This window comes from Panthera onca, chromosome B4 (genome assembly GCF_046562875.1).
Source record: "Panthera onca isolate mPanOnc1 chromosome B4, mPanOnc1 haplotype 2, whole genome shotgun sequence".
In the NCBI taxonomy this organism is placed as follows: Eukaryota; Metazoa; Chordata; class Mammalia; order Carnivora; family Felidae; genus Panthera; species Panthera onca.
The window spans coordinates 121,628,958-121,645,738 of NC_138345.1; the positions used below are offsets into that span (position 1 = coordinate 121,628,958).

At 41.6% G+C, this 16,781-nt stretch overlaps 1 protein-coding gene across 3 annotated transcripts in view; it reads left to right on the forward strand.

Annotated features, from left to right (window-relative positions):
* The first annotated feature begins 11,049 nt into the window (after positions 1 to 11,049).
* CHPT1 (choline phosphotransferase 1) overlaps positions 11,050 to 16,781 on the forward strand; it is a 35,303-nt gene continuing 29,571 nt past the window's right edge. The window contains exon 1 of one of the 3 annotated variants that reach the window (XM_060656612.3): positions 11,050 to 11,439. In XM_060656612.3, the coding sequence (XP_060512595.1) occupies positions 11,167 to 11,439 (273 nt within the window). In that variant the 5' untranslated portion in view covers positions 11,050 to 11,166. The remainder of the gene's footprint in view (positions 11,440 to 16,781) is intronic. The other 2 variants (XR_009617027.3, XM_060656611.3) reach the window with 2 other exon arrangements.

Sequence of the window (16,781 nt, forward strand, 5' to 3'; positions counted from 1 at the left end):
AGCTGGAGGCACCACATTTCCAGACTTCAAGCTGTATTACAAAGCTGTAATCATCAAGACAGTATGGTACTGTCACAAAAACAGACACATAGATCAATGGAATAGAAAAGAGAACCCAGAAATGTACCCACAAACATATGGCCAACTAATCTTTCACAAAGCAGGGAAGAATATTCAACGGAAAAAAGTCTCTTCAGCAAACGGTGTTGGGAAAACTGGACAGCGACATGCAGAAGAATGAACCTGGACCATTTTCTTACACCATACACAAAATAAACTCAAAATGGAAGAAAGACCTATATGTAAGAGAGGAAGCCATCAAAATCCTAGAGGAAAAAGCAGGCAAAGACCTCTTTGACCTCAGCCACAGTAACTTCTTACTTGACATGTCTCCCAGTGCAAGGGAAACTAAAGCAAAAATGAACTGTTGGGACCTCATCAAGATGAAAACTTCTGCACGGTGAAGGAACAATCAGCAAAATGAAAAGGCAACCAACAGAATGGGAGAAGATATTTGCAAATGACATATCAGATAAAGGGCTAATATCCCAAATCTATAAAGAGCTTATCAAGCTCAACACCCCAAAAACAAATAATCCAGTGAAGAAATGGGCAAAAGACATGAATAGACATTTTTCCAAAGAAGACATCCAGATGTCTAACGGACACGTGAAAAAATGCTCAACATCGCTCATCATCAGGGAAATACAAATCAAAACCACAATGAGATACCACCTCACTCCTGTCAGACAGCTAAAATTAACAACTCAGGTAACACCGATGTTGGCAACAATGCAGAGAAAGAGCAAACCTGTTGCACTGCTGGTGGGAATGCAAACTGGTGCAGTCACTCAGGAAAACTGTGGAAGTTCTTCAAAAAGTTAAAAATAGAACTACCCTATGACCCAGCAATTGCACTACTAGGTATTTATCCAAAGGATACAGGAGTGCTGTTTCGAAGGGGCACTTGTACCCCAATATTTACAGCAGCACTATCGACAATAGCCAAAGTATGGAAGAGCCCAATGTCCATTGACAAATGAATGGATAAAGAAGATGTGATATATATGTATACACACACACGTGCGCACACACACACACACACACACACAGTGGAATGTTATTTGGTGTTCAAAAGGAATGAAATCTTGCCATTTTCAACAATGTGGATGGAACTAGAGGGTATTATGCTAAGTGAAATTAGAGAAAGGCAAATATTATATGACTTCACTCATGGGTGGAATTTAAGACACAAACAGATGAACACAAGGGAAGAGAAGCAAAAATAATATGAAAACAGGGAAGGGGAGAAACCACAAGAGACTCTTTTTTTTTTTTTTTTTTTTTTTTATTTATTTTTGGGACAGAGAGAGACAGAGCATGAACGGGGGAGGGGCAGAGAGAGAGGGAGACACAGAATCGGAAACAGGCTCCAGGCTCCGAGCCATCAGCCCAGAGCCTGACGCGGGGCTCGAACTCACGGACCGCGAGATCGTGACCTGGCTGAAGTCGGACGCTTAACCGACTGCGCCACCCAGGCGCCCCAAGAGACTCTTAAATACAGAGAACAAACTGAGGGTTGCTGGAGGGGTTTTGGGTGGGGGGATGGGCTAACTGGGCAAGGGGTATTAAGGAGGACACTTGCTGGGTTGAGCACTGGGTGTTATATGTAGGTGATTAATCACTGGATTCTACTCCTGAAATCATTATTGCACTGTATGTTAACTAACTTGGATGTAAATTTTAAAAAATAAATTAATTAAAAAAAAATAAAAGGAGTAGCCAACCCTGAACCACCTCTGTTTCCTTCCCTGTATCTCCATCCAATTTCTCTCCCACTCCAGCCTTTCTCCACTCACCAAACTCCAAGTCTGACCCACCATCTCCTTCCTCACTTAAGTTTTATAGAAGAGAATTCTAGAAATACAAGTTTGGTCTCTTTTTCCTGGAAGTAGGAATAGAATCAGAAATAATAATACCAGTACCAATTCTCCTATGATATTAATTGAACTCTAGATTGAACCCCACATTTATTTTATTTATTTTATTATTATTTTTTTTTATTTTAGAGACAGCATGCACAAGTGGGGGGAGGGGGCAGAGGGAGAGAGAATCTTTTTAAAATATTTTTTTAATGTTTATTTATTTTTAAGAGTGAGAGAGACAGACCGCAAGCAGGAAAGTGGCAGAGAGAGAGAGAGAGAGGGAGACACAGAATCCAAAGCAGGCTCCAAGCTGTGAGTTGTCAGCACAGAGGCTGATGCAGGGCTCAAACTCGAGAACCATGAGATCATGACCTGAGCCAAAGTCGGACACTTAACCGACTGAGCCTCAGAGAGATAGAGAGGGAGGGAGGGAGGGAGGGAGAGAGAGAGAGAGAGAGAATCTTAAGCAGACTCCACACTCAGTGCAGAGCTTGAAATGAGGCTTGATGCAGGGCTCAATCTTAGGATGCTGGGATCATGACCTGAGCCGAAATCAAGAGTCAGAGGCTTAACCAACTGAGTCACCCAGGTGCCCGTGTTTTAGTTCTTATTTTAGCTGGGCCATTAATTACCATCCTTGTACCAAAAATTCAGGTGCTTGCTGCATGTATATATTTATAAAATCCTTTGTTATTAAACTTTGATAACTTAGAATGGACTAGAGAAACAAACCACTTGATGAACAACCAACTGCTCTGGTCTGAGGAACCTATGGCCTAGCTGAATATTTTTCTACTCTCTGGAGTAGATTACTAGGAATAAAATACCAGAGAGGCAGCAAAACAGTTAAACACTCCCAGAGAAGTCACTCAGGGTGGCTTGGGGCACCGGCTGACTCTAGTCATGAAAGGAAAAAACATCGCACTCAAGCGCATAGTCCACCATAATTTCTTTCACTCCCAAGCAATAGCTTTAGAAAGCATCTTTCTGTTCTTCGTAGATAAGCACTTACACAGCTATCCACAGGCAAGAGGCTCCCTCCTTTATTCCTGAACTCTCCCCCTCATCCTAGTCTTGGAGCCCAAGAAAACATTTTAAAGACATTACATATCAATTTTATTGGCGTGTATATCGGCTTTTTTTTTTTGTTTTGTTAATGAAAAAATAAATAAAAAAGAACTAGGGGTTACCAGAAACACTGTGGCAAGGAAAGGAACCATTATTTGGACTTTGTAAGGCATCCTTCTTGGATGATTAGGACAAGGGGTAATTGGAAAGAAGCCATGTTGCAAAATAAACCAAAACTGATTTGGAGTCATGTGGTCATTTGGAAAATTCCAGACACTAGACACCCAAGTAATGTATCCCCTGAAGTGCCATTGGACTGGTCATCCCAGCCACACTCCTGAGTGTCCACTGGGGGTCATTGTCCATTCAGTTCCCATTCCTGCCCTGGGGAGGTACCGCTGAGCTGGAGCCAGGTTGGGTGGTAGCAAAGACTGCCAAGAAGAGGCAGAGCATCTCTGCACAGGGTGACTTTATTCACTTGTCAATAGCTCTTAGTTAGGGTTCAACAAACATTAGGTAGCAATAGTAGGAGTTCCTTGGTGAGACAAGTTTCTCCATGATTGTTGAGTCCTCATAATAGCAAGCATGGACTCTGAACCAAAGTGTCACCAAAGTAGTAACTCCACTCTCTGAGGAAGTTAAGCAAGAGTGATGGACAGATCAGCAGGAGATGGCAAGAAGGGGCTTGGTGGAGGGCAAGACCAAGAATCAACATCAAACCAGGGGGAGAAAAGGAGAACTGACTAACACATTATTATTTTCACCAAGGGAGGGGAAATCAAGAGCAGTGAGATAAAAATGAAGCCAGAAATAACCTCACAAGGCAAGGAACTAAAGAAAGGGGAAATGGCAAAGAGAAAATCAACAATAAAAAAAAAATTTTTTTAAAAGCACCTACTTCTGTGTTTTACAGGCATTATCTCAGCAGTGGTTTCTTAACCTGTCCCCCACCACCCTCCCTATTCCTCTTTGCAGAAGAAAAGAAAACCTTGGACAGAACCTGAGAGCATAGCCTGAGACTACCACCACAACCCCTTGTATGCTTACCCATTGAACTTTATGCACATGTTATATTCTTCTCTGTGATATAGGAGTTTATTTTAATACAAAACCATTTTTTATTCCCAGATCTTCCAATGGATGTTGTTCCAGACACACTGTCAGGGAGCTAAAGGTGTCCCAGTTCTTGGAAGCATGGCATAATCTTAGAAAAGCCTCATCAACAACCAGCAGCCAACACCTTCACCAGGGACCAACAAGTGGATCTCAGTTCCACTGGTGAGAACATTATGTAATGAGTTTTAAATAAATATATACATATATATGTAATATATATAATATAAAATCAGAAATATAAAATAAAATACAAAATCTTAAATATCTATCTATCATCTAACTCTTCTTTGTCCTGGAAAAAAACAGCTTTAAACAGAATTAAGTGAGCCAAACTGGTCTTTCTTTTCTTGTCCCTTAACTGCCCCCAGTGCTTTCTCTCTTTGTTCTGCCCTAGCCCCCTTCCACCTGGGGTTTAAAGGGCTTCTTCAGAGCAATGCCTATACCCAAGCCTTCTAAGAGTGGATGTTGCACTTGAAATGTGGTCTTGTGACCAGCAGCATGGGCATCATCAGGGAGCATGTTAGGAAAGAAAACTCAGCACCATGCACTCTCCACATCTCCTCACTCGGAACCTTTATTGTAACAGGATCTCCAGGTGAGTCCTGTACCTGTTCCTTCAGGACAGGTGTGGCTCCAGCCCTCTTTCTCTCTAGCTCCTTATATGGATATTTATTTGGGGACATTGTCTCTCACCTGCCCAAAAGAAAGTCAATCTGATAAAAGTGTCCCTCCTAAAGTATTCCTGATAACAACCTAACTTAACACTGACATGTGACCTAACCTGTCACTCCTAAAAGCCCTAACCGGAAGACAGGAATAACTCGTAGGATTTCAGGCACCCTAGACTGCTGAAGAAGGAATTTTTGAGGAAGAACATTCCCACTAGTGCTCCTCAAATCATATTGTGGAAAAAATCTTAAAGCAGTAGGATGTGAACTCAGAAGAGGTTAACAAATTAAAAAGGTTAAAGGATATTAAAAAAAGAGTGCTAAGAACTGTCTCTGAGGGAAATCAGTTTCCTTAATCCTAAATTGCTTTCACAATTTCAGATAAAAAGCACAATTACAACATCTCAGGGACTATATTGTGAAATATCGTTTTCTGATTTCGTTCAGGAAATCAAGCATTTGTAAAAGAAGAGAGCAAAGGGTTTTGGCAACCTACTATTAAACACTGCATGTCTGCTCATGGATTTTGTAAGGTATCATAGTTCTATAAAGTATGGACTTTAAAGTCTCAAAGTACAAAACTATAAAAACATAAATTAGATCAAAGCAAGTAAATGAAAAAAGAACTGCAGAACCATACTAATCTTTATAAATACTCTATCCTATGAGTCTAAACCTCTAAACACACAGCTTGACTCCCTAAATGATAACATTCTGCTACACCCCAAATCTAGCCAATGATTTCTTTTTTTTTCAAGTTTATTTTTTTATTTTTGAGAGGCGTGGAGGGGCAGAAAGAGAGGGAGAAAGAATCCCAAGCAGGCTCCCCGCTGACAATGCAAAGCCTGACAGGGGACGTGAACCCACTAATGGCAAGATCATGACCTGAGCCGAAATCAAATGTCTGAGGCTTATCAGACTGAGCCAGCTAGGCAACCCTAGCCAGTGATTTCTTGATTGCAACCCATGCCTTTTTCCAAACCAATGGAAATCAGTGGCTTTTTGAAACCGTTATATCACAACAGATGCACCTGATCTGACTATATGAGACTATGTTACCTTTTGTGGGAAGTTGGCTGAGATGCTGAGGAAGGAGTTTTGAAATGTAAGTGAAAGTTACATACACGAAGAGAAGCAGAAGTAAAACCAAGATATCCTTTCTCTTTTGGGAAAGAAATTCAGTTTAGCTAAACAATCAAGTAAAAATTTGTGGACCTATTGTACTGTGAATATGTTAAGATGTTACCATTGGGGGAGGGTAGGTGACGAGTACAAGAGACCCCTCTGTATTATTTTTGCTACTTTCTGAGTCTATAATTATTTCAAAATGAAAAGTTTTTTAAAAGTATGGATGTCTATTGAGTGCCAGGTATTGAGGAACACACTCAGTGCAGGAATGTGATCCTAGTACTCTATAAGCTGGGTGAGAGGTAGACTGGTATATAAGTAAGTGACCAAAGACAGAGTGGAATACAAGTACAAAGGCTCTGGTTGTGTGGAAGCAGGAGAGGTCAAACTGGAAGAATGTGCAAGGTCATCTCAGAGAAGATGGAATTTAAGCTGAGTCTTGATTGGCGGGCACTGTTTTAGGGGTAATGAGGGATGGAAGGTACTCCCCAAGACCAGGGAGAAAATCAGGACATGAGAAAATTCTGGGTGTGTTTGGCAACAGCTAATGAAAGTTGGAGCACGAGACTTAGAAAGGGAAGTGAGGTTAGAGGAGATATTTGGGAGGTAAGACTGGAAAAGTAGATTTAGCCTTCAAATGCCAAGCTAGGGAGGTTGGACTTTACCAAAGGCATCTGAGCAAGGGAATTCTTCATCAGTTTCAGTATTTAAATAAAACCATTTTTTACATAATATCTAGAATGGCATAAAATCTACATGATATATAGAAACTGGACAGTTGAATATTGACAAAAATATCCATCTAAGTCCAATATTTATATATGTAATTTAGTAGGTGGCATTTAGCTATGGTTAGCAGTATAGGCTCTGGAATCAAACTATGTGGTCTTGAATCCTGGTTTTACCACTTTTCTAGTTGTGCAGTCATTGCAAGTTATTGAACCTCAGTGGGATCCAATGAAAAAAATCTGCAAATGGGTATGAGAATCATACCTACTTCATAGGATTTTTAAAATATTAAATGAAATAACTCCTGATGCTTAGAACAGTGCCTCAGTGGAGCTCATAAATGTAAGCTACCATGTTAGTTCAAAAATGGAAAATTTGTGAACATCAATCACTATGTGATAAACCATGGTAATCAAAGGAAGCCACGATTCAAGAGGTGAAATAATGGGAAATCTCTAATCTACTTTTCTTTGACATTAGACAGGTAGGCCTTAATAGGTCTTGAATTCATTTGACATTTCCAAAAATTTTCCCCCAAAAACAAGGGTAGAAAGCAGCTTAAGAGTATGAGTGTTAGAGAAAATGTGCTTTTAATTTTTTATTACGTTTACTCCTTTTTGATGATATAATATTCCATATTTGCAAAGAAAAATGATTACACATATATAGCATAAATAAAATAAATACCATGTTCCTACTACCTAGTTTAAAAATTGTGGCTGAGAGGGGTGCCTGGGTGGCTCAGTCGGTTGAGCGAAGGACTTCCGCTCAGGTCATGATCTTGCGGTCCGTGAGTTCAAGCCCTGCGACAGGCTCTGTGCTGACAGCTCAGAGCCTGGAGCCTGTTTCAGATTCTGTGTGCTGACAGCTCAGAGCCTGGAGCCTGTTTCAGATTCTGTGTCTCCCTCTCTCTGACCCCCCCCCCCCCATTCATGCTCTCTCTCTGTCTCAAAAATAAATAAATGTTAAAAAAAATTTTTTTTTTAAATTGTGGCTGAGATAGCAAAAGGGCCCTTCAATATCCATTTTCCAACCTTTCAGTAATAACAGAAATTATTTACAGGGGAAAATGGTTAGCCAGCTAAAAACCACGTTTCTAGCCTTTCTTGCAGCTACACATAGCCATGTGACCAAGTTTTGGCCAATAGGATAAGAGCAGAAGAAACAGGTACAATTTTAGGCCACGCCCTAGCAAGGAAAAGAGCACAGCTTCTCTTTTTTCCCATTTGAATTGGTTGGAACTTGTGGTTAGTCATTTTTTACTACAAGGACAAGGGGCAACATCCTGAGGGTGACAGTCTAATAAAATGGACCTCTAGAGCTTGTTTGGAGGTTCTAGCAGGGGAGCGCAACTACTCGTATACCCTTGACCAAAAAATGATCCTCCTGTATTGGGGAAGGTCGTCCTCTTCTACGGAGTGCACAGCTTCAGGAGGGATGCACATGCAGCAGCGAGGGAAGAAGGGGACACCCGCCTACCCAGCCAGATAAGCAGAATCAACCCTGGTGATCAATGGGGTGACAGATGTCACAGCCAGATCACCATCACGTCCTAATAAAATGGAAGGAATCAGTGTCCCTGACACTTTGGAGTTGCCATACCAGCCCAGAATTCCCTGACAATAGGTGAGAGAAAAATACTTAGACCATGGGGTTTTGTATCCTAATTAATATAATTACCAATACTTTGGAATCAATCTGTGTGCCCTTCTACAATCCCATTTCTGGAATTTTATATATCATTTTTTTTCCTTTTCTTCATAGCTTATGTCACATATGTACATATTCCTAAATGCAAAGTCATACATGTTTTTGAACTCTGTGTGAATTAAATAAATCATATTATGTGCATTTTTTCTGTAACTTGCTTTTTTTCCTGTCTCTCAGTATTATACTTGTGCAATTCATGTTAATAAGTGTAGCTATGGTTTATTTTCTACTGCTATATTAAACTTGCTGTATAATATTAAATTGTGTGAAAATACCTCAGCTTATCCATTCAGTATTAGTGGACATTTAGGGTATTTATAGTTGTTGATTATTGTACAAAGATGAATATTCTTATACCTATCTCCTAGGACACATGTGCAAGAATTTCTCTAGGATGTACTCCTGGGTCAGAATTGTGGTGCTAGAGTACGTGCATATTCAACTTTACCAGATAATGCCAGATTATTTATCAAAATGGTTGTCCCCTCCTATTCCTCCTTGCTAATACTTGCACTCAAGGCCACGTGATTAAGTTCTGGGCTAGTGGGATGCATGTAGAAGTGTTGGTTTGGAATTTTAGAAAAGCACCTTATTTTGCTGGCTTGGCTGAGTGGTATCCAACTTATTTTTTTTTTTTCACTCCCTTTCTCTTTCCGTCTACTTGAAATGCAAATAGAATGGGTGGAGCTCCAGAGGCCATTCAGAACCAAGTAATTACCTTAAGGTACAAGTCAGAGAGAGGATGTTAGAAGAGAAAGACAGAAGAGCCTGAGTTCCTGATGATCATGAGGCCACTGCAATTATAGATTTTTATGCGAGAAAGAAATAAACTCTTATTTTGTTTATGTCAACAGATTTTGGGGATTTTTCTTACAGGTATCTGAATATAAGCCCAGTTGATTGTTTTTCTGTTTCTTGTTGATTTTAGGAATTCTTTATATAATCTGGGTAGTAGTCAATGTGGATTTTATTTCAGGGAAATACCTTTTCCTGGTTTATGGCTTGTGTCTTTTCATTCTCCTTTGATGTTTTGATGTGCACTAGAAATTATCTGTAATATAGTTAAATTTATTGATGTGAAAAAGGATTTCACCCTGGATTTTTCATGGCATTGATAAATTAAAAAAACAGATGTCTCCAAGTTTACTGTACATAAAACCAGCATAGTTAAAAATGGATTTCTGTCATTCTGATTCCTTTCCTGCATTTTTCAGCACTTTTTTCTTCACATGAAAGATTAGGAGGTATATATCCAAAGAATGGTTTGGTCTATAGACACCTAAGGCAGGGGTCACCAAACTTTTTTCTGTGAGGGACCAGACTGTAAATATTCCAGGGTTTGCAGGCCCGTGTGGTGTTTGTCACAACCACAGAACTCGGCTTTTGAGTGAGAAAGTAGTTTAAACAATATGTGAAGCATAAACGTGGCCTTATTTGTGACACTGAAGTTTGAATTTCATATAATTTTGCATCAAAAAAATTCCTTTGATTTTTTTTCAGCCATTTAAAAATGTAAAGACCATACTTAGCCCGTGGGCTGTACTAAAACAGGTGGTGGGCTGTTAGTAGTTTGCTGACTCCTCTCCGAGGTGTCATAATGTGAATCCTGAGGGACAAACTGCATCTGCTGATACATGTTTCTTAACACACTGTCTTGAAAACAGTCTCTGAGCTTGTTCTATGCCTTAGAAAATTGCATAAAGATCAGAACCAGGAAGTAAAAAAAGGCAAGAGGGAGGCTTATCTCAGGCTGTGCAATGTTTATGGCAGGATGTCCCCTGTGTAAAGAGGTGCATTGTGAGGTAAGGGGCTGGTGAGCTACCATTGTGTGGCAAGTGTGCTCAGTCCACTGTATAGTGGGAGGACGCTGCCTGGATCTCTGTCCTCTATCGCCAGAGAAGGCTGCGTGTAAAAATGTCCAATTACTGGTACTGGATGCTCTGAAAAAAGGGCATTTGAGTTTCAACCATTCAGTCCCCTTGTTAGCAAGCCTTTTCAAGTCCTGATTTTTCCTTTCAATATCTTGGTCTTTGAACCCACAGAGAGAGTTCTATAGAGCTAAAGGGCCCCTGTTCTTTGGGTTGGAAGAAGAATTGTTTTTGTGGTGCGTTTATCAAGTAGGACCTCTTTTTGGACAGACAGATGGGGCCATGAGGCCGGTGACCCAAGATGTGCAAAATCATGTTCTCACACAACCAACCGCCCTCCCCTCCCGCCAGACTCCACACGCAGCGTCGTCCTTCAGTAGTTAGCCAAAGGCCAGGGCACACCCACACCAGGAGAAAAGAGTTGTGCACAAGACCACAGGTTAGAGGAACCAGCCTCTAACTGCCCAGCTAGCGAGGAGTTTTTCCTCACGGGAGCCCGACCAGACATCCTTGGAGAAGAATCGAACTTTAGAGGCAGGTGCATCAGCCCCTTGGGGAAGTCAGGGCCCTTGCACGCCAACCAGAAAGTTACTGTTGGCGGGACCCTAGTGGTGACCTGGTGGCCAGCGAGAGCCGGTCCAACCCTCCCTGACACCTCGCCGGACTCTCCCCAACCCCTCCCCCAGGTCCTCTCCCCGGAGGCCCCGCCCTCACTCCACCCCCGCGGTCGCACCAGCGGCCGGGCCGCTCTGGGGGCGGGGGCCCCGGGACCTGGGGCGGCCCCGGGACCTGGGGCGGCCCCGCCTGACCTCGACCTCGGTCGAGCGAGCCCGACCGGAGAGTCCCACCCGGCAGCCACAGGCCCCGGTCCGCAAGCCCCTCCCTTCACCTCTCCCCGCCCTGGCGCCGGGCACGGGCCGCGCTCCCTCGAAGCGGCAGGGCCCGCAGGCGGCCATGGCGGCGGGCGCCGGGGCCAGGCCGGCGCCGCGCTGGCTGAAGGCGCTGGCGGAGCCGCTGAGCGCGGCGCAGCTGCGGCGGCTGGAGGAGCACCGCTACAGCGCGGCGGGCGTCTCGCTGCTCGAGCCGCCGCTGCAGGTTTACTGGACCTGGCTGCTCCAGTGGATCCCGCTGTGGATGGCCCCCAACTCCATCACCCTCCTGGGCCTGGCCATCAACCTGCTCACCACGCTCGTGCTTATCTCCTACTGCCCCACGGCCACCGAGGAGGTAGGGCCCACCTCCCTCCCGGCCGCGGAGGAGGGACCCCCAACTGCTGTCCCGGGAGCCCCGGTCCCCCGCCCGAGCCCCGCCCGAGATGCCCCGCCGTCCCGCAGCTGGAGGTGCCCGGGAGAGCCGGGAGACCCCCGCGAGGCTCAGCCTCGGGGGTGGGGGGTGGGGGGTGGGGGTGGGATACCGCCACTGCCCCGCGCTGCGTCCGCCCTGAGACTCCCCGGGCCACCTGGAGGCTGTCGCACCGCTACCCTAACCCTGCGTCCACCCCGAGCCTCCCGGGGCGGCGGAGGGGTTGTCAAGGTCACTGCTTCAACCCGGTATGCACTCAACCTCCCCCGGGCCAGCAAGCCTGCCTGCCCGGCCTCCATCCCATCCGGCGCCGAGCTGTGGGATGGACAAGCTGTCGGTTACTTTGCACACTGGGGACTGAACGCCCCCAGTCTCCGTCCTTCCTGTCTGGCACCAGGGCTTGAGGTCGGGTTGGCCAAGCCGGAGTTACCCTTTGGACACTTTTATAATCGTCTGTTTCTCACGGTTGTGCTAGTGATCCTGAAATTACTGGTAGCACTGATCAAAGATAAGTTACTTCCAAGAGGTAACTTCCACTTTGCCTCATTGACCTGCAAAACAAACTAAGGTATTATTAGCAGACGATAATCCTTATTATCACGACCCAGGGGTCACAAAAGCCAACAGATTTTGTTAGCAATGCGTATTTGACATGTATCTGAAATAAGAGTAAATTAAAAAAAAAAGTAGATAACGTGGGCTTTGGACAAGTGTTAATCAGAAGCCCCCTTGGGCTCAGTGTGGATGGGGTAGGAGGCAAAGGGGGTCCACTCCCATTTGTAGCTTTAAGGCATAGTACATGAGATAAGTATCACATTGCACATTCTGTGACACAGCTTTCTTGTCTTTTTTCTCCAAATAGTGAAATCCCTTTTATAATCCTATTTGAGTATAGGTTCTGTGGGGAATTAATTCAAGTTGAAATTGGATAGCAGGAATACAATGGAAATATTTTATGCCTTCCATACTATCCGTCCATTAAAAAAATATTTAATGGAGCCTACATTTTAAACATATCTTGCCAATTGATGTTTATGTTTATTACATATGAGTTCTTGGCAGATGTTTCCATTGTTATTCATTTCCATATTGTTTGCAAAAAGTAAGTTTCTTTAGTTTTTCATTTTTGCAGTCTGTTTGCAGAATTTCCCGGAGTTGGTGCACTGGATTTACAAGTGGAAGGTTTGAGTTCTCATGGGGCTCCACAGCACCATAGAGAGAGATAACTGCTGGTCAGTTTTCCCACATGTGAATTAGAAAATCATACTTGCCAAACCAATTTTACAAGGACGCAATGAGAATTAAATAATACATTACCTGCAGATAAATGTAGAAAAAGGTAGTTTGCCCAACAATTAAATATATTACTCAACACATTAAAAATATCACTATTATTAAAAATATCCTGAAAATATATAATAAAATTTAGTTTTTATTGGGCCTAGATTTGGCTAACCGCATTTGGATGTTTCTGATACTTGCCAATTAAACTGTGAACTTGTCAATATTATTAACTTTAGAAGCATTTGTTGAGCACTTACAGAGAGCAGGACACATAAACAAGTCTAATAGATTATGTTTAGGAGGGTCAAGAGGGGCTTGATGGAAGAGGTAAAATTATGATTAATTAATTTTAGGCTTAACTGCCTTTAAAAAAATGGTGATGGTGGGGGGAAATCTCAGACACTTAAAAAAAAAAAGTGAAAAAATCAGAATGGCCCTAAAAGGAGGCGTAAGGGTTAAAATAATAAGGTGAAACTGACAAGAATTTCTGAAATGTAAGTCACTAGATCCTGTAGGTGCTTGTAAGAGGCTGAAGCAGTGAGGGGAAAAACCATTATAGGATTGACATTGTGTATTTGGTAAAATCGCATCAATAGCAGGAAAGAAACACAGTAGTTCAGGCTGTTTTGCTTTCAGGTCACAGAACTTGTATGACAGGCCCTGACAGGATTCAGATCTAAGTCAATCTGACTCCAAAACATATATATATATTATATATATATAATATATATATATGTATATATAACATATATTATATATATTATACATATAGTATATTTATATAATATATAATATACATATTCAGATCTAAGTCAATCTAACCCCAAAACTTTCATTTATATATATGTAATATATATATTATATATTATATATATTATGTATTCTACATAGACATATATATATATATAAAATCATTTACCACCACCTTCTGGTCCAGAGTTCCTGCCTTTCTGTATGTGGTATGCAGGAAAAATTCCTTGTGTTTTATATGAGATTTATCAGGTATGTAAAGTGCTTTTACATCAATTGTGGCCTTTGTGTTTTATGTCTACCCAAGGAGGTTGGCAAGTTTTTTCCCTTCCTACAATAGCCTTACCACCATTCTAGCATTTCTTCTATCCATCCATCCTGAAGTAATAGTAGTATATACATTTTTATTAAGAGAAGATTGAGGCCCAGAGGGTTAAGTGACTTTTACCTGGCATGGAATGTGTTTTCTGATTCTTAGTCTTAAGAATTATTAGTGCTTTTTCAAACTTGACAGATTGCTTCCAGAAAGGCTCAGGGAAAATACATAAGGTTTTTGGATTTAGATACTTTGGTTTATGTACCCATATAGGATGTAATCCTACCCGAATAGGATTACATATATGTAATGCTGACTACATTATCTATATTAATAATAACACTTCATCTAATTTTTACTACTGTTAATTTCTAGGACATAAGTGGGGATGAAGGGAAATTAATAGAAAAAAATTAAGTGATTTATATTAAGTTCTACAGTGGTGTTCTGAACTGCATATCATGTCACTGTTTCTATTTTTTAATTTATTTTATTGCTTTGTATAGCTACTTTTTTTTTTTTTTTTTTAATGTACTCTCAAATTAGTTAACATATAGTGTAGTCCTGGCTTCAGGAATGGATTCCAGTGATTTATCACCTCCATATAACAACCAGTGCTCATCCCAACAAGTGCCCTCCTTAATGCCCGTCACCCATTTTTTCCTACCCCTCCATACCCCCTCCCCCATAAACCCTCAGATTGTTCTTTGTATTTAAGAGTCTCTTAATGGTTTGCCTCCCTCTCTGTTTTTATCTTATTTTTTCTACCCTTCCCTTATGATCATCTGTTAAATTTCTCAAATTCCACATATGAGTAAAATCATGTGATATCTGTCTTTCTCTGACTGACCTATTGCACGTAGCATAATACCTTCGAGTTCCATCCACATTGTTGAAAATGGCAAGATTTCATTCTTTTTTTCACTGTTGATAGTATTCCGTTGTATGCATATACCACATCTTCTTAATCCATTTATCAGTTGATGGACATTGGGCTCTTTCCATGATTTGGTTATTGTTGATAGTGTTGGTATAAACATTGGGGTGCATATGCCCCTACAAATCAACACTTCTGTATCCTTTGGATAAATTCCTAGTAGTGCAGTTGCTGGGTCGTAGGGTAATTGTATTTTTAATTTTTTGAAGAACCCCCCCACACTGTTTTCCAGAGTGGCAGCACCAGTTTGCATTCCCACCAACAGTGCAAGAGGTTCCCCTGTTGTTTCCTGAGTTGTTAATTTTAGTCACTCTGACCAGTGTGAGGTGGGATCTCAGTGTGGTTTTGATTTGTATTTCTCTGATGATGAGCAATGTTGAGCATCTTTTCATGTGTCTGTTTGCCATCTGGATGTCTTCGTTGGAAAAATGTCTATTCATGTCTTCTGCCCATTTTTTCACTGGATTATTTGTTTTTCAGTTGTTGAGGTTGGTAAGTTCTGTATAGATTTTTGATGCTAGCCCTTTATCTGATATGTCATTTGTAAATATCTTCTCCCAGTTCGTCAGTTGCCTTTTAGTTTTGTTGATTGTTTCCTTTGTGGTGCAAAAGCTTTTTATCTTGATGAGGTCCCAATAGTTCATTTTTGCTTTTATTCCCTTGCTTTGGGAGACATGTCAAGTAAGAAGTTGCTGCGGCCAAAGAGGTTGCCGTCTGTTTTCTCATCTAGGATTTTGATGGTTTCCTGTCTCACATTTAGGTCTTTAATCCATTTTGAAATTATTTTTGTGTATGGTATAAGGAAGTGGTCCAGGTTCATTCTTCTTCATGTTGCTGTCCAGTTCTCCTAGCACCATTTGCTAAGAGACTGTTTTTGTTTTTGTTTTTGTTTTTCCTTGGATACTCTTTCCTGCTTTGTCAAAGATTAGTTGGCCGTATATTTGTGGGCCCACTTCTGGGTTTTTAGTTCTCTTCCATTGGCCTATGTGTCTGTTTTTGTGCCAATACAATAGTGTCTTGATGATTACAGCTCTATAATACAGGCTAAAGTCTGGGATTGTGATGCATCCAGCTTTGGTTTTCTTTTTGAACATTACTTTGGCTATTCAGGGTCTTTTGTGGTTCCATACAAACTTTAGAATTGTTTGTTCTATAGCTCTGTGAAGAATGCTGGTGCTATTTTGATTGGGGTTGCAGCCACTGTGTCTGTTAAGGAACTTTCCACTCCAGCCAAATTGAACTACTTGCTACACCAAGGATTTCTCTTTGTTTTGTCCCTCTCTTTTCTCCTTCCTTTTCCTTCCTACTGTCCTGTTTCCATCTGTCAATGCCCAGTTCTAACATGACTTCCTTATGAAATTTTTCTTCCTTCTCTGGAGTCAAATCAACCACTTAATCTTCTGAACTCCAATAAAAACTACAATAACAACTAACATTTACTGGGTATTAACTGTGTACCAGGCATTATTTTAAGGTGCTTTAGCCTGTTTTCTCATTTAATCCTCTCAACAACTTTATGAAGTAGTACTATTATTATCCCCATTTTATAGATTATGAAACTGAAGGGAATTAACCTCTTCTATGTAGGTAGCTTTAAAAAAATTTTTTTTAACGTTTATTAATTTTTGAGAGACAAAGTGCAAGTGGGGTTGAGGTAGAGAGAGAGAGAGACAGAGAGAGAGACAGAGAGAGAGAGAGAAACTGAAGCAGACTCCAGGCTCAGAGCTGTCAGCACAGAGCCCCATGAAGGGCTCTAACCCATGAACCATGAGATCATGACCTGAGCCGAAGTCAGACACTTAATCGACTGAGCCATCCAGGAGCCCCATGAGTAGGTAGCTTTAAATGGAGACCAGCTTTCCAAGCTAGAAAGCTATGCTTCAGCCACTGGGTTTTGTAGGTTTCCTGTGGAACTTCTCCAATTTTTTTGCTTATGTGTGTCCTTACTGAGCAGGACAACCTACCAACTTTAAAGTTCAG